The sequence below is a fragment of the Azolla caroliniana genome, unplaced genomic scaffold, assembly GCF_043228905.1.
Source record: "Azolla caroliniana isolate FFs.n. ecotype wild unplaced genomic scaffold, voAzoCaro1.0.p SCAF_18, whole genome shotgun sequence".
Taxonomy (NCBI): Eukaryota; Viridiplantae; Streptophyta; class Polypodiopsida; order Salviniales; family Salviniaceae; genus Azolla; species Azolla caroliniana.
In genome coordinates this window covers 15,370,808-15,392,806 of record NW_028230453.1, presented here as the reverse complement: position 1 = coordinate 15,392,806, position 21,999 = coordinate 15,370,808, and the positions used below count along the sequence as shown (strand labels likewise).

Sequence of the window (21,999 nt, the reverse complement as noted above, 5' to 3'; positions counted from 1 at the left end):
TTCCCTCTTGCTTGTGTGTGCGTACCCGAGTGTGTGAGCACGTGAGCTCACTATTTGCTATCCGGCGTGGCTCTAGAACCGAGAACACGTGCCCGAGCCGTGCACTCATCATCCGGCATCCGGAGACTAGTCCGGATCAGATACGTGCCCGGACCGCGCTTTGGCGAAGTTATTCGGAAACCAATCCGAGTAATCCCTCTGCTCTTTACCGGCTCCTTGGTCCGAGACCCCAGTGGTCCCACCCCGTTTCCGACACATACACACGTGGAATACCGCGACAAGGGTAACAAACATTAAGCAAAAGGCAGGGGTTGAACCCATGATCTTTTTTTCCTTGGAGATGGTTTCCTTGAGACCAGAGGGGTAGATGAAGCAGAATTTTTAGAAAACCTGAGAGAAGGGGGTATTCCTGCAGTTTTGTGAAACCACAAAAAAGTAGGTCTAATATAAAATTAAAACAGAGACGAAGGAGAAGAGACAGAGACAGAGACAGACAGAAACAGAGACAGAGACAGAGAGAGGCAGAGAAAGAAGGAAAGAAAGAGATGCCTCAGCGTCACTCGAAGAACAACAATGATCTCGCCTTCTTCACCTACGATGAGAAGAGGAAGCTCGGCTATGGAACTCAGAAAGAAAGGCTCGGGAAAGACTCCATCAAGCCCTTCGACGCCTGTTGCATCTGCCTCCAACCCTTCATCGAGCCCCTCTCTTGCCAGAAAGGTCACCTCTTCTGCAAGGAATGCATCTTCGAGTGTCTCCTCTCTCAGAAGAAGGACATCAAAAGGTATGTTGGATTTCTTTCATGTGTCTTGAGGGTTCGAAAGCGGAAACTGTTCGATTACCTTGATCTGTTCGTTGCGAGAAAATGAAAGTGTTTGTGTGTAATGTTCTTAGTACAATGAAATGAAACCGTAGCCTTGTTCTTCCTATTAGATCTACTGGCTCCTAGACTTTCCAAATGTCATGTGGATAATCTGAATCCTGGAGAAAATATGATGCAAACAGCTTAGGTGCCAAGAAACATCTGCTTTCTGTGGAAAACATAGAGATAGAATCTGTATAAACTCATAGGGTTCAAGTAGTGGAGAGGCTAACTTGTGTTATGTCGATTGTAAATAAATTCGGATCACATGGTGTTGGGGTTGAATTTTGTCTAGAAATATGGTTTGGGATGGCTGTGAATGGGCGATTGGGCATGGCCAGAGTGTTCAGACAATTGACTGCCATTTGTATCACTATAACTATAGTGGCTATGTATAAATGGGGTGATTTGTCCAAATTACAGCGATGCACACTACCAGAGTGGCCATTCGATGTTAAAGTATGATCAAGTGTTGGTTAGTATGATGACTATGGTGATTATGGTTGGATGCTTTTTTCTGGCTTAAGTGCATATATCGTGGAGCTGCAGAATCCTTTGGATCTGTCTCTGAGATTAAGTTACCCTGAGTAAAGAGATTTGGAAATTCATAGGATTTATTAGGTTCTCCATTGTATAATGTGATAATATTTAGACTGAAGAGGATATTTTCCAAAAAAAATCCCTGAGATATGTATACATCATCGAGGGGAAGAAGTGGGATGCTTTGTTCCTGAACATTCTTGTTTTAAATTCTCCATTTAGTTTTAACAATCTGGGTGGCTTTCGTCTAAACATAGACCTTCTGTTTCTCTTGAATATTAAGAGGTAGATCCATCCTTCAAACTTCTTAGCTTATCCTTTTTATGAATGTATGTAATACAATTACAGTTCTTGTGGTTCAGAACTTCAATTTTTATACAGATATCTATTTTGATTTCCGTTTTTCAGAACTTAGTTCAATACAGAACCTCGTTATTAATATTCAATATATGCATATATACTTTCATTTTTTTCTTTTTAGTATGGTTTTTAAACACAGTTTTTAATTGGTATATGATATGACGCATGTGAATCTTATTGTGTTTTTGGCTGACTGTTTATTCTGAATGCCAAGCAGGTAGACAAATATCAATACTCATAATCTATGTTTTTCTTATGAAGCACATAGATTCTGAAAACACTGTTGTACAGGTTTAGGAAGATTTAAATTTAAATTACTAATGTGCTATGCTATGTATTACAGAAAACTTGCCAGTTTTGCGGCACAAGAACAGCAGGATAAGGAAGAGGAACTAGAGAAGCAAGTGTCACAAAGAGAACAAGAGCTAGAGGCGTTTGAAAATCAGAATAATGGAGTAGCTCCTTCGCGTTTCACTGGTAAGGGCACTCTGGACAAGAGCAACAGTTTCCACGGAGCTAATAGTGTAAGAGTGACTTCATACGAAGAAGAAGCTCTTCGAACAATGAAGGCTTTTTGGTTACCATCGGCGACACCTGAAGCTCCAAAGAGAGTAGAAGCACCGTCGGTTGACACACTTTGCCCGGAGGGCAAAGAGAAGTTGAAATTGAAAGATCTTTTCCCTGTCTATTTCACAGATCTCCCCCGACAGAAAGAAGGTGATTTGCAGCCCAAGTATATCTGCCCATGTTGTACAACCACTCTTACAAATACAGTTGCATTGGCAGTTATCAAGAGCTGCGGGCATGTGTTCTGTAAGAAGTGTGTGGATAGTTTTATATTGAAAGATAATGTGTGTACAGTATGTAGTAAGGCTTGCAAACGAAAGCATGTGGTAGAACTTGAGAAGGGAGGAACGGGATTTGCTGGTCATGATGATGGTTTGCAGGCTACAGCTTTTAAGCATGTGGGTAGTGGTTCAGGAATGGGTCTTACTAGGCCTGTAATTCAAGCATGAGACATAAGTTTTTGTTTCTTCGAGTGATGTGAATCTCAGATGGTTTAATGTTGTCTTGTGTTATGAGTATTTGTGCTGTATTTTGGCCTCACAACCCCATTAAGATGTTCAAAATTGAATCCCAATCCTAACCCCTATTTGGTTTTCAATGGTGTTACGTCAAAATTATTATATTGTGATCAGGAGTGTTTTTAATAATGATAGGCTCTTGGTACTGGTGCCACATGAATAAATTAATACTTTATTCCAATGACAGTGTATATACAGTCATGCGTGGATAAATTTGAAGTGTGTTATGAGGAAACTTATGGTAATGCTGCTTTAGAAATTTGAGAAAACATTGTGGTCATCAATATACCCCTTGTGTAGATACCAATTTTATTTTCATGTAAACAACCTCACCATTTTAAAGAAGAAATTATTTGCAAGTATGAATTTAATGTAATGAGTTGATGATTTGGGTTATGTTCTGGACCATAGTGAATTATGAATCCATTTGTCTACTAGAAAATGTTTTAGCCTGAAAAGGATTGAGTACTAGTAAGAAGAGTATCTTAAACCTTTTGACTTGCCTTTAGAGCATTGATGACATTATATATTGCAAACAAATTGTTGTACTTACAATGAGCATTGCATTAAGAGAAGGAAAAACAAAGAACCATTCCTAGGAGATATTGAGACTTCCCCAACATTATCTATTTTCAGCTAAATGTCAAATTCTTGTAGATGAGAGGAGATGTTGCACAAGTTTTCTCACGAAGAAGCATGAAATCAAATTATCAATGGATCTCATTTTCTCTCCTGAAACACTCGAGCACTGCAACCCATTGACAAATGGAGTATAAAAATAGAATAAGGCAACATCCATGAAGAATGCAATCCACATGATACATCAATTAAACATATCTAATCTAGAATGTAATATAGATTGTACCATATGCAAGCATTGCTTGGCAATCATATGACAATCACACGTGCTTAGATTCTAACGATTCAGTTTCTAAAATATTCAAAAAAGTTGTCATGATCTACCTGTGATTTGCAATAGTAAAAATGAAAATTCCAAAATAATCAATGGCTACTTTGTTGGTTGCATCATTACATATGACATGCACGCATGATATAATTGAAATGCCCAACGTTATTTGCAATACGTAAAGGTAGCACTCTTATGAAAGAAGAGAGAGATGTTAACTTCCAAATGTCACTAACTTTAGAAAACAATGGAGCCTATATTTATGGATGGCCCAAGAAAGAAAGAAGCACGAGGCAAGGCAAGTAATTTTGGAATAGAATGGGTTAACAAACACGATGAAGGTAGTACTAAGTGTAAACATCGGTTAACAAACATAAGTAAGGTAGTAGTAAGTGGTATGTATATAGAGAGAGTTTCTATATGCATATGTATTACACCCCATATATAGAAACTCTTCTATACACTAACAACACTAAGGATGATGTTTAATAAGATCATGCTTCACAATAATTATGGCTCATAAGGTGAGATAGGTAGGGCTTATGGAAATGAGTTCATCACATATCGTTGCCCTTATGGATATGATGAAAACTAAAGGTGCTTCCAACTTCTCCTCCCTCAAAAGCTTTCTTTGCTTGGCTCCTATTGCATGCCCCTAAAACATTTGCTATCAATTGCCTAAGAGTCTAAAACATCTCCTATCAATTGCTTGGACGTAGGAAGCATGTGCATTGCCACAAACTTTATGGCACATTACATACATGATACTCCATGTCAAATCTTCTTGACATGCAACATTCACATTCTTAATAGTGGACAAAGCAAATAAGACAAAATCATGAACCAAATATTGTAGATGTTGCGACAAAGAACGAGACGAACACGTTATGTAACACACACATGGGTAGGGGTAATCGAGCTGCACAAATCCAGGTCTAGATGATGAACAAGTAGAAAGCAAGATAGAATCATGGATTGTATTACATAGGCACTTCCACAAGTAAGTGAGAGACGAGAGTGGTAGCAAACACTAGGATTTGGCAATGGCTCAGCTCAAGCCTGAACCGAATCGTTAAACAGCTTTTAAATGTTTTGGAGGTTTGGTTCGGTTTGGGGTTGATCGTCAACCAATTTGAGCTCGGTTTGGGATGGCTGAAACCGATCTGAATCAATTTGGGCCAAACTGGTTTGGGCTTAATCGGCTTGGCTAAACCAAATCCTAAACTAGTTTAGGCTTAACCGGTTAGCCTTAACCAGTTTAGGAACCGGTTCGGTTGAAGCATGGAAACCCACAAACCAGTTAAGGATTAACTAGTTTTGTTTGGAGAATGCCAAACCAACGAAGTCGAAACCGCCGAACCGTTGCCAATTCCTAGCAGACACCTACATGGGGGCAAGTAAGTGAGATAGATAGATAGATACAAAGATCAACGTGTCAAGTGAGCCATATGGACCAAGATATGGAAGCTCTTGATTCGGGACTTTGTAGAGTTATTTCTTACTTTCTATGTGTGGAGGCCAGAAGAGACTAAAAGAAAGAGTCTCTCATTCACTACTACTAAAGAAAGAGTCTCTCATTCCATGAATCCATGAGGACCCAATTGAACACAGTTTGTGAAAATCGCCCATCAAAGCTATGTAATGGATTCCCTGTTTTTGTGCTGATCCCCTGCAGGTTGGATGGAGAAGAAGATGATTATGAAGTAGAAGTAACCTACTCTTCATAGAAAGCCCTACTATCGTTAGAGAAGGAGATGGAGATTCAAAAGCAGAGAAAAAGAGAAGAAGAAGAAGAGGAGGAAGAAGAAAGACGTTTTGTGGCCTTATGGCACCCTTCAGATGATTATGGCGATGATGGTGATGGTGATGGTGATGAGATATGGCCATTAGAGCTTGATCCTCAGATATGGAAAAATCTTGATCTTCATGTTTTGATCGATGGTATCTTCTGTCATCTTCCTTTCTTCGCTGTTCTTCGGTTCCGTGCCGTCTCTCGAGGTTTCAATACACATCTTGTCTCGCGTGCATTTTGGCTCGCTTGGTATAAGAAAAACCCTAACCCTAATTCCATACCTAAGCTCCTCCTCCTGAGTACCTATACATGTGCATCAGATAATGATGGTGATCATCATCGTCGTCATCACCATCCGACTTGGACTGGTTGTTTCAGTACCAAAAGCATAAAGAAGAAAGTGTGTCTTTGGAAGAAGAACAAGTCTATATCATTTGTTCCTTCTTCTAAGGCTCCATTGCCTCCTCCTTCTTTGGCACAGAGAAAATGGCCATGGCCATGTTCTTTTTTGTTACCTCGAGAACCATGCTGGTTCAATCTTCCGAAGTCATTTTTTGTGAAGCACTTAGGAATTTGCCGGGTCCTTTGCTCCGGTGGAGGGCTCTTTGTCCTAACTTGCAAATCGATGACTAAACATAACACACATGAGTATCGATTCTTTGTATACAATCCAATCAACAAATCGTCCCTCAAGCTACCGAAGCTCAAGAACATATCTCTCGAAGAGGAGTTTGTACCTTACCGGTCCTTTATCATTGTGGATAATCTTGATAACCTAGAAGAAGAAGGAGAAGTAGAAAAAGAGCATGTGGGTCATGGTTGTTCGCCTTTCCGAGTTGTGTTTGCGGTGAACATGCACTTGTTTTCACCTCTCCAAGTATACTTTTCGGGTAGTAGAGTGTGGAAAGAGCTTGAGGTGCACAATGACATGGATCAGTTGTCGCCCCCGGATCCACCCCCTTCGGATGCCATATTAGTCTGCCACGAGCCTTCGCCACTATTTAATAGCAACTTGCTTGTGTGGTATCAGAAAGAGAACAATCACCTTGCCATTAGGCCATTCGTGGGAATCTCGGAGAATGCAATCTTCCCCATCATTTCGCTCTTCTGGAAAGATCCGGACTCCTGTTGGAGCACGATCCTTTCCCTCGATACTAGCTTCGTGATATATAAGTGGAATGTGAGCTCATGTAAGTGGGTGTGGACCCAATCTTTGCCAGAAGAAGTGAATCGGGAATTTGTGACGTTGGGTGGCGAGCGGTTTTCATGTGCCAAGATTAGGGATTGCTTATTCCTCCTTGTTCACGGGTCCAATAGAGTGTTGATTTATCACCTCGGATCGATGGAATGGAGGTGGTCTCCAATGTCTCCTTTTACTCAACTCAGGCTCAATGTGATCTCCTCCTTCACTCCTAGGCCGCTTCTTGAGGTTGCAAGATGAGGCCTCATAGATATCCAGGTTTCAGAATTTGGAGTAAGATAATGCTGAAACACTTGGGGAAAAAACCTAGATTACCATGACTCATGAAAGTAGGAACTCTTTCTTCAATCGATCAAAGTATCGGTTAGTTCTTGAGATTGCTAGCTGATGTATGTGAACCAAGCATATTTCAAAAAGCTTTGGAAATATAGCAAGGGTAGATTCAAATACAATACATACATTTGTAATTATATGTTTGTTTGCCTTGAGTTTATTTATTATGAGTGCAGGTTAGTAGGGTCTATAATTCTGGAAATGAAAGAAATTTAGTCTTGCCATTTTTCTTACCACAAAAAACTAATTGTGGTTTTCAATGGCATGGAAATATATGGAGGCACCCTAATATAAGATATCCATTGGCCCATAATGTGAATGGCTAGGATTATATGGCATGAACAACTACAAGAATCTTGATGCTGATTTGTGGAATTAGACCATGATTTGTACCATTTGAGTGTATGATAGAGGTTTGGTTATGATTTAATTATCACGAGTGATGCTCCTTGACATCCATGCAATCGAGAGATAGATAAATAGATTGTATTATCTTCTTCGGTGGTCAAATATGACTTATGAGACCAAAAATATAACATTTTCAGGAAATACATGTGAAAGTGAGCAATTGACTTTCTGATGTTCAAGAACCCTATGTTAAGAAGTTGAAAGGAATTCCCATGTTGAATTTTGGATGTTGGAGCAGGAGGGAATCATTTCCTCAAATGCATATTCAGGTTTTATAATGGCTTTAAAAGAGAGAGAGAGAGAGAGAGAGAGAGAGAGAGAGAGAAGACCGACATACAGACGACATGGATGAGTTTGATATGATTGATTGCCTTCTTATCATGTGCGAGTGTTTTGCTCCTTTGAATGCATGAAGAATGTAAAGAGAATTTTTGGAAAAAAAAAAAAGAATGTAAAGAGAAAGAAACAAGACATTTTGAACAATCGCTTATAACTTCATGTGCAAACCTTTTTCAATTTCTTAAACTTGGCATATAAACGTAGGTATTAAAATGACAGAACTTTGTGCTTCGGTTATGGATTTCATGTTATGTTGATCATCAATTCTTTTGTGAACAATAACAATTTGGTTTGAAAAATATGGGTTTACAAATTACTCCCCCCACAACTTGAATGTGGAAATTGATGAACATTGTTGATGTCAATCAATGTAAATTGTTGTTTCTCTAGGAATCATTGCCTTTCATGTTAATGGCCAAATGTAGCATCCATGATCTTGCTATAAAAACCTTATCATTATGATAAAGCCATCTATGTATTTGGGGATCTACATTTTACATAAACATCTTGGTTATTGGTGGCTAGTGTGAACTTTGGGATGATCCTAGCAATTGGCAATGGTTTGGTTTGGTTTGGAAGTGTCAAACTCAAACCATTTTTAAAACTTGAAACTTAAACCAAACTGAACCACGAAACTGTTTAAATTGAAACCATTAAACCAAAATTGTTTAAATCGAACTGTTATAAAAAATTCAAGCTCAAATCAAATGGTTTTAGAGACATTCAAACTGTTAAAACTAGGGTTTCATAGTTCAGTTTTGGTTTTCAAATTTGGTCAAAATTCAAAATTTCACATTTTAAATTTTCAAAATTTAAAGGTATTTCTTAAAATATCAAAATTAGGCTTAATTGAGTGTTAATCTTAAACCGTTTGAACTATGGTTTCAAACTATTTTAATCGAAAACCATTAAACCAATAAAGGCTAGAACCAAACCAAGAAACCCCAAAATCTAACCAAACCGTTTACAAAAACTTGAACTTGAATTGAACCAAAGTGAACCATTTAAACCATTAAGCCGTGGTTTTGCAGTTTGGTTCGGTTCAATCTTTGACGTTGTGCAATTGTTGTGCAAATTGAAGAAAAACTATAAAATGTATATATTTTCTCTAACATGATATTAATTTTACACATAACCTAAGCTTTAAGACAAATGGATTAGATAGATATCTAGAGTGTGTGCTAACGTAATCACATACCATGAAACATCATATATTTTGGTTATACTGTCATGCTTTTCTATAAACACAGGTTCACTAGTGGTTCCTCATAGAGACTTTTTCCCACATTTTGTTACATGGTCACCCATTGATGTGCATGAATACCCAATGCAATATAGATAACGTTGTCGAAGAAGGCGATCATGAATTTGAGGGGATGTTAGGTAGGCGACCAACAATGTGTTCTTTGAGAAGGTCGATGTTAGAGATTATTTCTAATGTAAGCATAAAATAAGGAAATGGATGATAGATAGTAAAGAGAAAGAGAAGAAAGAAGGGTGTTGATACCCATATGGATGTAGCTCAATTGGTAAGGTTGCCTAATGGAGACCAGGAGCACATGGGTTCAACCCCTACATTCCACAGTGGCATCTAGTGAATTAATAGATATATATTTAGTATATATAGAGATGTGAGTAAATTTTGGGTTTCGAACCCAAGATGTAGTGGCTTATAGTGTAGTAACAACTTACAATAGGGTAAGTTAACTATGATAAAAAAAGAAGAAAAAGGATGTTGATCTAGTAAATCACCCCCGAGTGAAGGGATTGAGGCGAACTTGAGCCTTGAATGACATCCCATATTACTGCCATGGCTTCGAGTCATACTTGGTATTGGTTTGTGCTTGCTACAAGGTCACAGTCTTGATGTCGTCTAATAATGTCCCTCATGAGGATAACAAGGTTTCATATTATAGCCAATCCTAAGGCTCTTAGGCAAGCTCACACTTGGCCCATGTGGGTTGTCTCAATCCCTGGGGTTAAAAGTAATCCTCCCTTCTTTACAATCTCGATTAACCCTCACACCTTTATCCTTGTGTGTAGAATACTATGGTACAAACCACGACTCAATAAATTATGGCCATGCTCGCAACAATCAACTAGATTAAAATATACCGATGAATCAATGCTCGAAGAAGGGGGAAGGAAGGGTGAATGAGATTGTCAAAGGAGCTCCCAACCAGGGGGATGATGGGAGTAGCGAATGAATGAAGGCAAAGAACAAGCGGGATGCAAATCACAAGCATTCTCTTCCAATAGGGCGAGACCCAACAAAAGAAGCATGGAGACACGTTGGGGTCGGATCAAGGTGACGATTGATTGCCATCGGGCGATGCGATGTTTATGAGCTGGAAGGGTGATGCCAAGTAATTGGTTGTTTCAGATCATATCGTTGTGGAATCCTAGTGTGCCAAGTGGCGAGGTCCGATTGGTCGGTTCGGACACCCGGCAAGTACCAGACTATATATCTATCTATGTATGTATGTATGTACATACATATCTATATAAACTAAGTCTAGAGTTCAGAAGAGTTGAAACAGAGACTTCAGATCACAGAAACCCTAGAACAGAGCAACCTCTTGAAATCCACCGCCATGACAGAGAACCCATCAAATGGTCCCGTGGGCGATGTCCCTGAGGATGCGAATAAGCGTAATATCCCTCTGTCTCTCTATTTTTCCCTGACTCAGACATATTCATATCCACAATTCACACACACCAGCTTATTTTGTCTTGGCTTCTTCCTTTGCAGATTGTCCTGGAACCGAGGCAGAGGAAGCTGGGAAAGCAGAAGCTTGTGCTGGATGCCCTAACCAACAGATTTGTGCCACAGCCCCCAAAGGACCTGATCCTGGTATGCGTTTATTTTGTATGGTATGTGATATGCTAATGATACATGATGAAGATGACAATGATATGCAGGATTAATGCTTTCGGGTTTAGATGAAGAGATTTTCTATTCATTCATCATATATATGGCACGCATCTCATTCTAGGGTTACATGATTACGATGATGATACTGTGTAGATTTATGGTTTTTGCTTGACTACAGAGTTTAACGTCATATATATGGTATATGACATGCTCCTCCATCTAGAATTACATGATGATGATGTGTATAATGTAAATATATGTTCGTCTGAATCAGAAAAGAGTGGTATGTGAATAGCCGAATTAAAGAGATTCATATGACATGCTCCTCCATCTAGAATTACATGATGATGATGCGTATAGCGTAAATATATGTTCGTCTGAATCAGAAAAGACTGGTATGTGAATAACCCAATTAAAGAGATTCATATTTAACGCTTTTGTTGTGTCATCATGTATGTGGTAAAATTAACATGAATGGGTGCTTTGGCACTCTTGATTGAATTGGGAAGACCAAGATTTGAATAAGTTTAGGCTCTTTTATGCAATCAACGGGTTTTCTTATATGCTTCTGGCATCCCATGATAATGAGATTAAAAAGTCTTTTTGTGAAAACTTGATGTAGATCTTCAACAAATTGCCGAGCGTATGCAAACCATAAAGCACAAAATCTTGGTGCTTTCAGGGAAAGGTGGAGTTGGGAAGAGCACATTTGCATCTCAGTTGTCATTTGCATTAGCAGGGAAAGATAAGCAGGTCGGCTTACTTGATATAGACATTTGCGGGCCGAGTATACCAAAAATGTTAGGACTCGAGGGTCAAGAAATCCACCAAAGCAACCTTGGATGGTCACCGGTATATGTCGAGGATAATCTTGGTGTGATGTCTATTGGTTTTATGCTGCCCGACCCTGATGAGGCGGTCATATGGAGAGGCCCTAGAAAGAATGGGTTAATCAAACAATTCCTTAAGGATGTTTACTGGGGTGATTTGGATTATTTGATTGTCGATGCGCCCCCAGGTACCTCCGATGAACACATCTCTATTGCGCAGTATCTTAAGGCAACTAATGTAGATGGTGCCATTATTGTCACCACTCCCCAAGAGGTATCTATCATTGATGTGAGGAAAGAGATTAACTTTTGCAAGAAGGTGGGTATTCCAGTCATCGGCGTGGTTGAGAACATGAGTGGGCTGTTACAATCTTTTGGTAGTCTGGTATTCAAGAAGCTGAATGAGGAGGGAGATGAGGAAGATGTGACGAGAATTGTTAAAGAAGAGCTGGAGAGGTGCTGTCCGAGTATTAAATCGCTTTATGCATTTTCCGAAGTTTTCCATGTCTCAGGTGGTGGTGCACAAAAGATGGCCAAGGACATGAATGTTCCTTATCTAGGGAGGGTTCCTATGGACCCTGAACTAAGCCGAGCAACTGAAGAAGGGCGCTCGTGTTTTAACAATGTGAAAGGATCGAGTGTTCCGTACTTAAACAAGATAATAAAGAAGGTCATTGATACTGTCGAAGCGAGCATTCCATAGTTTTTCCATATATGGATGTAAGAGATCTCACTTTTAAAGATTTAACCTTACAGAAATAGCTGCAGATGTTTTGCTACACTTGACCGGTTGTGCTAATGAGGTGGAGGTTGTTTATGCATGTTTTCATTTTGATGGGTTTATGTCTATTAACACAGGAGCTTATCAAACATGACATGGGTTTGTGGAAAATATCTTAAATTGATCTTGTATATTTGCTGGAAGATTAGAACCTACATGAACATTATAGGTGATAATATCAAGTGGCATTATTTACTGTAAATGAAAAATCTGAATAATGTTGGATGTAATTATTAAACCATCATAGAAAATTTTGGTGGTTGGTTAGTGTTAAGTGTAATGTTTTCACACATTTTGGTTCCAAATAGGAATGGGACTCATCTTTCAAAGAGTGGTGTGGCAAACCCCCTTACGGTGAAATATTATCCTAGGGGACGACCATTACAACAATGTAAATGTTATTACACTAAATGTTATTATCCTAGGATAACTTGATGCCACCATAACAAGTTTGTAATTGTGAAGATCTAAAGTGTAGAATTAATGATCGCATTGGTTTAGTTGAGCTTTGTGTAAAGAGTTTCTTTTCCAATGGACTCGATTGTACATAGTGGTGTGATGAACCCCTTGGGGAAAAATGCTATCCTAGGTGACCATAACAAGAATATATTTGTTATAACACTAAAAGTTACCCTAGAAATAACATGAGGCCCCAACAATGTTACCTTTTGACGGCCAACATTGCTTGTCATGAGAACGGTATTCCAAAAAATTTGCTCGTCAAATGATGGTTTGTCGAAAAAATTGCTCATCAAAAAGTAAATACATTGAATATTTGTACTAAACAATATATTATACCCTTCTATCCTTTGCATCTTTCCTAATTTCATATACACAATCCCATTCTATTTCTTCAATGTGTGGCCCATTCAATGAGACTCGCATTAAATCATCTAAATGTTCTATATTCAATCGATTTCTTTTCATCTCTTTGATGAGATTTTGCTTAGAGAATCCTCTCTCACACGAAACCATGGTAGATGGAATAACCAAAGTAGTGTGCCATAATTTCATCAAATGAGGGAAATTATCTTGCCAATCCTTCATTTTGCAAAACATACGCCAAGTTTCATGCATAGTATAGCCTTCATAATTTAAAGTAAAGTGTCAACAAACCTAAACCTATAGAGTTCCATTTCACAAGCCTTTGCATCATGTAAAAATTGAAGACATGCATTGACATCAATGATAAATTATAAGTTGTGTGTGAGAGTTGCGAAGTTATGGATGTATTCCATCAATGATCAATTATAACTTGTGAGAGAGAGAGAGAGAGGATGGGAAAGAAAGAAAGAACAAAGTACAACTTGATCAACGCAAAGAGCTTGAGAAAGGATTACAACTTGATCAAAGCAAAGGAGAGAGTGAGAGAGAAATAAAAAAAGAAGTAGAAGCAAATGGAGAGAGAGAGAGAGAGAGAAACAAACAAACAAAAGAGAGGAATGGGTTCAAAATAGGAGAAACCGTAAGTTTATTTTCCTTCTCTTTTATCATATCACATAACATATGTTTTACACATTTACTTTCCTTAAATAAAACTATATGCTATGCCCTATGAATTGTAATTTGTAACTACTAATACATGTACTATTGTTTTGGCCTTAGCAAAATTTGACGGTATTAACAAAATTTAAACCTTCATATTTATGTTTTTATAAAATATGTGCCCATCAAGATTGACAGTTTCATTTTCAAATTAACCTTCATATACGGTTAAATTTGCCAAAAACGTTCAAAACGGCCGTCAAAAGGCAACACTGGGCCCCAATAACAAGAATGTAGTCATGAAGATCTAAAGACCAAAATTAATGATTGCATCGGTTTAATTGAGCTTATCACAGAGATTTCTTTTCCAAATATGCAAAGTAAATGAAAATGAATGCCAAACAGTGGAGCACGACTAATGGTTTATAATCTAGACTCTAGTCATGATAATCTTGTTATACGTGTTTTCATTCTTCTAGCTTTATCCAGAAGTCATCAACCTTGCTTATTTAAAAGCATTGGGAATGTTTTTTACAACTGACCTACATAGGGTGGCACAAGTGTGTAACATGCACACATGTTAGATTCCTGCATTAAATTAGCATGAGGGAGAATGTGGTGATTCGTGAACAAGAAACACAACAAACTTTAGGGGGTCGCAATGTTGTAGAATACTTAGCATACAATACGCGTAGAATACATGTGCTAAGCATTCTACCCTTTTTTTAAATACTTAGAATACTAAAAATATGTAAAATACTTTTTGAAATTCGAAGTTTTTTATAAAACAATATTTTTGTTAATTTAAATTTTTTTTAGACTTTTTTGAAATGTTAAATACTTGTTAAATACATCAAATACGTAGAATACATAGAATACATGAAATGGCAATTTTAGAATGTAGAATACTTCAAGAGTATTCTAAACCGTAGAATACACATTTTCTAACAACTATGGCCCTTCGTAGTTATGCTCCATGGGTGAGGAAAGTCATGAGACACTACATACATTTTATCAAATGGAAAAACAGCAAAGTGACCCTACTGCCATTGGTCCCTCAAAACCGAGAAACCCAAAGCTTTTAATAGGTATATTGGTTGGCCTATATACATTAACCAAAAGCTTTTAAACCGGTGACATTCTCAAGAGGGAAATGTGCAAAAACTAAACCTACGTTATGATAATAACTGGGCATTTACTTTTTACTTCAATTTATTTTGTGAAATAAATCTAGGCACCTATATATATATAGTAAAGAGCCAACACAAGAGTTTGATATGGTGGTTGAATTAAAAACTTGAAAATGACAACATTGAATGCCCGACCTACGTAAAGTGGAAGTATGTATGTAAAAGGATTCAATGAATTTGAGTTATGTAAATATGATATCCTTTAGTTACCTATGTATCGGTAAGAAAAAAAAGCCAATACAAAGTGTTCGCACTAAGTTGTGTTGGTCAAAGTGGTGCCAACTTGCTTTATGTTGCGTCGCAATCGAGATTGTCACCTTTAAGGTCTAGCTCAAGCAAAGTCTCTTTGTTTGGGTTTGGATATCTTTATTTTCTTGCTTGAAGGTAACTCGTTCATTTGGGGTCTCGCTTGAAGTCTCCCGCCTGTTGTCATTCACTTCATGTAGAGCTGATTCACTCTTTTTTTCTCCACAACTTGTATATCTTGTGAAGCCTGAATGTGTATTTGTTGTGAGAACTAGGAACATGCCTTTATCAAACACAATTGACGGTTGAAAATTAACACGTGTATGAGGGTCTTATTTTCTTGTACTATAATATTCTTGTACAAAAGGGGCAACAGGTTTTGGGTGAATTTAAAGTGCTTTGATGTGATTCTATTGAATAAAATCTACTGTTTCTCCCTTTTATTGACTTGGTGGTCTAACAACTATGTAGCATCAAAGTCATAAAATTGAGGGAAACTAGGTTCAATCCTTGCCATGGGTGAGGCCCCGTCTCATAGATCGTAATTAGTCTCTTGTGAACATTAAAAGATACCTATTTAACCTTCACTCTTATTTAGCTTCGATACCATCCCAAGGCCCTAGTGTATGATGACCCACATTAAGGAATATTTTGGGGGAATGTGAAACAACCATGTCTTGGACATGTATGAAAGATTTTATGAGGTGAGGAAGCAAAACGTAGAGAGACTCGTTGGGTGGGACATCATTCAAGAGGGGACAATATTGTGTCTTAAGGACAATAGAACGACTATTTTGAATTGAATACATTAGTTAGGCTTGTGACCTTAATGAGTTTGTTGATATGATGTGTGGTTGTAGCATTGGCCTTAAAACATCAAAAGACATCACAAAATAATAGCACTTTCCCACATTTTCACTATTCTCTTCTCATACCCATGTATTACCGGGCCTAGCCAATGCAAAAAGCACCAACCAACCATCCATCCATCCATCGTCGACTCAATGCACCGAAATATTCTTAAATCCAGACTGGAACAAGCGCGCAACATCACAATTAATGCCCATTGATCCCACTTGACACGAATATGTTAACATGGTTGATATGGATCGAAAATTTGCACAATTTCAATTCGAAGTTGTGGTCGAAAAGCACACACGATAGTGTTCATGCATCCCAACAGAGAACGCATCAATCTAGAATAGTTTCCTAGAGCTCCAAAACTGATTGCATACGAGAGAGATTATACATAGAAGAACCCTTCCCAATGGAGATCCTAGGCCATGCAACACACTAGAGGTGTGTACCACCAATGAGAAACAAGCACATATGGCATCGAGGAGAGAGAGAGAGAGAGACTATACATAGAAGAGTCCAAACCCAATGGAGGCCCTGCAATATCCTAGCGTGTACCAATTGTCCAACAAGTGCCGCAATATCCTAGAGGAGTGTACCAATGATCAAACAAGCATGAATGGCACGCCACCAAAGAGACCATACATTGAAGAACCCCCAACCCAATGGAGACCCTAGGCCATGTAATGCACCGGAGTTGTGTACCACCAATGACCAATATGGCAAGCAACAAGCACATTTGGCTTGTGAGGGACACTATATATACATAGACGAGCCCGAACCCAATGGACATACTAGGCCATGTGGCATGCTCAAAGTGTGTGTACCAATGAACAAAACAACAACTCGAAGGCCCTCTCTAGTTACCACATTTGAGACAAATGGGGGTTTGTTGTTCAAGCATCATCATATGGCTTCTAACATAGAACAAATTCTACCACATGAATCGTAAGATAACAGTAGTCGTGCTTTCAACTTCGCATCCAATGATAGTTTCGTAGTAACCAAAACAAGAAAACCTTGATGCAAACAAGCTATAAAGGGATTCAAACTTTCCGTCGATCAAAAAATGCACACAAATTCGACACTTTCACACTGATACTAAGCGGACGACAGATACTCGAATGTGGACACAAATCTAAGGGGTTTTTTAGACCCAATTTTTTAAGCATTTCAATCATTTCTTATGATCATTTCAAATCACACTTAGAGAACCTATTAACCTGAATCAAATCCCCAAAAAAGAAAAGAAAGCAAGACTTTTCATATTGTGCTGGAATTTAAGTAAGAAGAATTTTAAGAAGAAAAATTACAATGAATTTAAAGGTTAATTAAATAAAATAGGTCCATTCCATTGGAATTGGATGGTCAAACAAATGTGCAGAACAATAGAAATAGATAAAATGAAGACCCAAAAAAAACACATAAAGAGAGTGGGTAGTAGGCACAAGTAGTTCCAATTCATGGTTCAGGGTTTTTAAAGGCAGGCAATGATGGTAAGGTTTAGGGTTATTAAGGCAGGCTTCGTTTTTTTTTTTATAGTGCTGCTATAGCTCAATGGTCCATTCAGCGTAGGTTTTAGGGTTATAGAGGTTCAAGAATTTGAAGGGGGTTTAAAGGGTTTTTTGGTTTGGAGGGCCTCCTTCCTGAGGGCATTTTTGAAGAGGAGATTGAAGCTTGAATTCAGGGTTTAGGGTTATTTTTTTAGGGTTTTTCAGAGGGTGGTTTGATTATTAGGGGTTTGGATGGATGGATGATAAAATTATGCTGATCAGAGGTGGATGCGCTGGTAGTCAGGGATTTGAAGAGGGTAGTTATCGATGGTGTCGAGCCAAGGGTTGTGCTTGGATGGCTTCTTCACGGTCCGGAGAGCTCTCCAGACGGCGCTGTTGCACTTGAAGCCGGAGCCGAAGGCGAGCTGCCAGACCCGATCGCCGCGCTTCACCTTGCCTTTGGCCTCGAGGTAGGCCAATTCATACCACATGGAGCTGCTGGAGGTGTTGCCCCACCTGTGGAGGGTCATCCTGGAGGGCTCCATGTGGTGGTCGCGGAGCTCCAGATTCTTCTGAAGCTCGTCCAGGACCTGCTTGTTGGCGGCGTACATGCAGAAGTGGTCGAAGGCGAGCTTGAAGTCGGGGATGTAGGGCTTGAGGTCGGCCATGGCCAGGAGCTTCTTGCAGAGGAGGGTGGCCAGGAAGAGGAGCTGCTCGGAGGCGGGGAGGACGAGGGGGCCCAGGGTGGTTATGTTGGTTTTGATGGCGTCGGCCGCCACGTGGACGAGGTCCTCGGAGAGCGACAGGCCCTTGCGCATCTGCTGGTCTTCTTGCTGCATCACGGCGCGGTAGGCGCGGTCGTCGGCGCCCTTGTGCGTCCGTACGACGTGGGTGAGGGCGTACTTGGCGCGGCGGCGCTCGGAGCGCTTGTTGGAGAGGAGGGCGGCGGCGCCGCCCAGGCGGAAGACGCAGTTGGGGAGGAGCATGGAGCGCGTGTCGCCGCCGTACCACCCCATGGTGGTGCTCTCCGTACTCACCACCACGGCGTACGACCCGCCGTGGGCCTGCAGCATGTCGTTAGCCAGATCTAACGATATGACGCCCGCGCTGCAGCCCATGCCGCCGATGTTGAAGCTCAGTATGTTGCCCCGCATCTTGTAGTGGTTGATGATCATGGCCGACAGCGACGGCGTGGGGTTGAAGAGGCTGCAGTTCACCACCAGGATCCCCACGTCCTTGGGCCTCACCTTCGTCTTCAAGAAGAGCTCGTCCAGCGCCCCGAACATCACCATCTGCGCCTCCTCCCTCCCGGCCTTCATGGTCGGCGACGGCGGGTTGCTGAGCACCCCCTTCGACAGATACGTCTCTTCACCGATCCCCGACCTCTCCAGAAACTTCTTCATGTACTCCAAGCTCTGCTCGCTCAACGTCCCCACCTCCGCCGCATGGCGCAGCAGCCCGGCTCTGCTCACCTTCAGCTCCTCCGGCGGCTTGTAGCAGGCGAAGTCCACCAGGTAGACCGGCCTCGGGCACGATAGCAGGTAGAGCGTGGCCAAGAAGATTATGGCCCCCGTGCACGCCACCATCCCGAACAAGCTCACCTCCAGGTTGTTCCATAGCTGGATCCACAGCTCCTGCTTCGACAGCGTCCCGATCTGCGCGCTCAGGGCCACCAGCAGCACCGGGATCGTGAAGAGGTAGAAGCCATGGCTGATCAGGTAGTGGTAGCCGAGCTTCACGTACTTGAGGTTCACGGAGTGCAGGAAGTCCGGGAGCCTGCGCCGTACCCGGACAGAGAAGCTCATGGAGCCATTGGGCACGATCTCGGTGGCCACGTCCAGGGCCTCTTCCTTCACCATGGCCAAAGGGGGAGGGGAGGGGCCTCTGTCTCTCTCTCTCTGTGTCTCTCCTTCCTTCCTTCCTTCCTTCCTTCCTTCCTTCCTTCCTTTGTTTGTTGTACAGGGATGTTGATTTTGATGATGAAGAAAACAGGGGGGAGGGAATCTGAATCTGATGATGAATCTGAATCTGATGATGAAGAGAACACAGGGAAGGGGGCGATTTAAGATGAAGAAACACAGGGGAGGAATCTGATGATGAAGGGGAGGAATCTGATTACAAGAAACAGGGGAGGGATTACTGATGATGATGATGATGATGAAGAAACAGGGGAGGTATTTGATGAAGAAAACAGAGCAGGGATTTGATGAAATGAAACCAAAGAGGGATTTTATTTATTTTATGAGGAACAGAGGGGATGATTTTTTTTTTCCTTTTTTTTTAAATTTTTTTTTTGAGTTTTGGGGAGAGAAGAACAAAGAGGAGGTCTCTGATTTTTAAAAGCTTTTTGCTTTTTTGTGTGTCTTGTGTCTTTTTATTTTATTTTCCTTTGTATTTTTCCTTTTTTTTTCTGTTACTATAAATGATTGATTGATTGAAGGAGGAGTTGGCAGGTCTCATTTAATGCAGCTACAAGCTTTGGCATACCAACCCCCCCCCCCCCCCCCCTTCCCTCTCTCATTTATTCATTCAATTGTCCTCGGGCCCCGTCGTAGTCGGAGTCCTTCACGATGTCCCGAAAGCCGCCCAGCCAACCCGGAACGTCCCAATTGTGCTCACTCTTCAGATCATGGAGTAGGTTGGGACACTCCCAAGGGTAGATTGAACACTCCCAATGTTAGGTTCAAAGACACCCCCCTGCAAGCTAGGTTTGGGCACTCCCAAGGTTAGCTTTGAACATCCCTAGGATCCTAGGTTCGGACTCTCCCAAGTTTTAGGTTCGGACAGTCCCGGGGGTAGGTTCAAACACTACCTTTTGACCTTCACCCCCGTCACCTCCCACCTCATCCTTACCTCCACCATGCTTGCTTCTCAACCACACATTCGGACCGCTTCCCAAAAAGCCACCTCCCGATCGCTAACGTCTCTCGTATGCCTACGGGCACAATGGGGTGCCCAACCGAACGATAATGGAAAAACTCGGGTTCACGTGTATTCGTAAACATTGTCACATCATCTCGCACAATAAGATTTATCACGATATGACCTACTTTTGTTGTCCATTTTCATGGGTGATGGAAAGTGCACTTTTAGAGCATTGTTTTTTGAATGCGCACCAACAAACTTTGATGTAAGCTCTATCTGAAATTGCCAATTCGCACTCCCCTGTTCAAGATTTGAGAGTAATTAATGAAAGTGATGTGGCGGGTGAAATGTCGAGGGCGACCGCACATTCGTGTCACAAAAACACCTTCCTCATCTAGTGTCTTTAAAGCACGTGAAAGAGTTGGCACATGATTTATTCTAGGCTCTAATTTTGTGGGTCGCGAGTTAATAGTCAAGGAAATTGATTTGTGCGTTGGGGAAATCATATCCTAATATGTTTGAACCACTTTTCTTGAGAGCTTCGGTTCATCATACTACATATATTTGTGCATGAGCTCAACAACCTTACCTTATATTCCTTTTATCTTTGTAGGTTTGTGTAGGCACACTAATACATATACATGAATGAAAACACATGTTCGACTTGTTTCGAAATGAATCGAGGGAGCAAAACTCCCATTGTTGCTGGAAAATCTACAAGTTTGCATTTTCTACAAGAAATTGCCAACATAAAACTTGAGTATCAGAAGGGAAGATTTAGATATAGACTAAGAGCGAGACTATCATTGAGATAAGAATGATGAAGTTTTAGGTTCATTTACCTACATGGGATATGCTCCGGGTTGAGCTACAAGTTTAAAATCCTAACAAATTATGATTTTGTCATTGTATCGTCTATCGTTTGCATTGATACATAATTTATGAAATATCAATGTCTCTCATCTACCCCTTTTTTAAAGTTTATTGGTTGACCCTCGAAGTCATTCATTTACGATAGGTTTACAATTTCTTCTTGTGAATCAAATACTTCCATGATATACCATGCCAACATTTTGCTTGGCAAAAAGAACTCCAAACAAATTAATGTGCGATGCACATTTCGTCACTTGTCTTATTTGCAAATCAAGAAAAAGGTATGAATGCTCGATATCATACTGCAACAATATTGAATGACAAAGACTCATCTTTGGCTTCCAACGATCAAAGAACAGTGCCAATATACCATCCGACCTAGGTACTCTTGTTAAGAAAGCTAGCTTCATTACATTGGATATATGTTGCTTAAACAAGGCATGCTAGAACTTAGCTCTCGTCTCGGGGGTTTTCATGAAACTTTGCTTTAGCATATTGTTGCATATATTCCCAATTTGTGTGATATATATTGCCTACAATGGATTTTTGAATCCATATAGTGGCTTCCTTTAGCTATTCAATCGTGTTTTCTGTTTGATGATTCCAATGGTACCAAAGTAAATTATCCTCAATAACAAAATGTTGCATGTTCGTAGCAGAAGGGTGAAAGCTTAGTCGT

The 21,999-nt window shown here is 40.3% G+C and overlaps 3 protein-coding genes and 1 pseudogene across 3 annotated transcripts; 3 read left to right on the top strand and 1 right to left on the bottom strand.

Moving 5' to 3' along the window:
• The first annotated feature begins 470 nt into the window (after nt 1-470).
• On the top strand, nt 471-2,927 carry LOC147852483 (phosphoinositide binding protein). Its single transcript, XM_087334411.1, has 2 exons — nt 471-784; nt 2,106-2,927. The coding sequence occupies exons 1-2, from the start codon at nt 546-548 to the stop codon at nt 2,776-2,778; spliced, it is 912 nt and encodes a 303-aa protein (XP_087190537.1). The 5' UTR covers nt 471-545; the 3' UTR covers nt 2,779-2,927.
• Nucleotides 2,928-5,360: 2,433 nt separating this feature from the next.
• LOC147852482 (uncharacterized) lies at nt 5,361-7,462 on the top strand. Its single transcript, XM_087334091.1, has 2 exons — nt 5,361-7,136; nt 7,257-7,462. The coding sequence occupies exon 1, from the start codon at nt 5,509-5,511 to the stop codon at nt 6,985-6,987; it is 1,479 nt and encodes a 492-aa protein (XP_087190217.1). The 5' UTR covers nt 5,361-5,508; the 3' UTR covers nt 6,988-7,136; nt 7,257-7,462.
• Nucleotides 7,463-10,328: 2,866 nt separating this feature from the next.
• On the top strand, nt 10,329-12,446 carry LOC147852481 (cytosolic Fe-S cluster assembly factor NBP35-like). Its single transcript, XM_087334092.1, has 3 exons — nt 10,329-10,479; nt 10,580-10,681; nt 11,325-12,446. The coding sequence occupies exons 1-3, from the start codon at nt 10,422-10,424 to the stop codon at nt 12,233-12,235; spliced, it is 1,071 nt and encodes a 356-aa protein (XP_087190218.1). The 5' UTR covers nt 10,329-10,421; the 3' UTR covers nt 12,236-12,446.
• A 4,937-nt stretch (nt 12,447-17,383) lies between these two features.
• LOC147852480 (3-ketoacyl-CoA synthase 11 pseudogene) lies at nt 17,384-19,583 on the bottom strand (annotated as a pseudogene).
• Nucleotides 19,584-21,999: the final 2,416 nt, after the last annotated feature.

What these genes read in the sequence shown, in the direction of transcription:
- LOC147852483 (XM_087334411.1), top strand. Translation starts at nt 546, where the DNA reads ATGCCTCAGCGTCACTCGAAGAACAACAATGATCTCGCCTTCTTCACC. An exon ending in CAGAAGAAGGACATCAAAAG is followed by an intron (nt 785 to 2,105) that starts GTATGTTGGATT and finishes TATGTATTACAG; the next exon opens with AAAACTTGCCAGTTTTGCGG.
- LOC147852482 (XM_087334091.1), top strand. Translation starts at nt 5,509, where the DNA reads ATGGAGATTCAAAAGCAGAGAAAAAGAGAAGAAGAAGAAGAGGAGGAA.
- LOC147852481 (XM_087334092.1), top strand. Translation starts at nt 10,422, where the DNA reads ATGACAGAGAACCCATCAAATGGTCCCGTGGGCGATGTCCCTGAGGAT. An exon ending in CCCTGAGGATGCGAATAAGC is followed by an intron (nt 10,480 to 10,579) that starts GTAATATCCCTC and finishes CTTCCTTTGCAG; the next exon opens with ATTGTCCTGGAACCGAGGCA. An exon ending in CCCCAAAGGACCTGATCCTG is followed by an intron (nt 10,682 to 11,324) that starts GTATGCGTTTAT and finishes AACTTGATGTAG; the next exon opens with ATCTTCAACAAATTGCCGAG.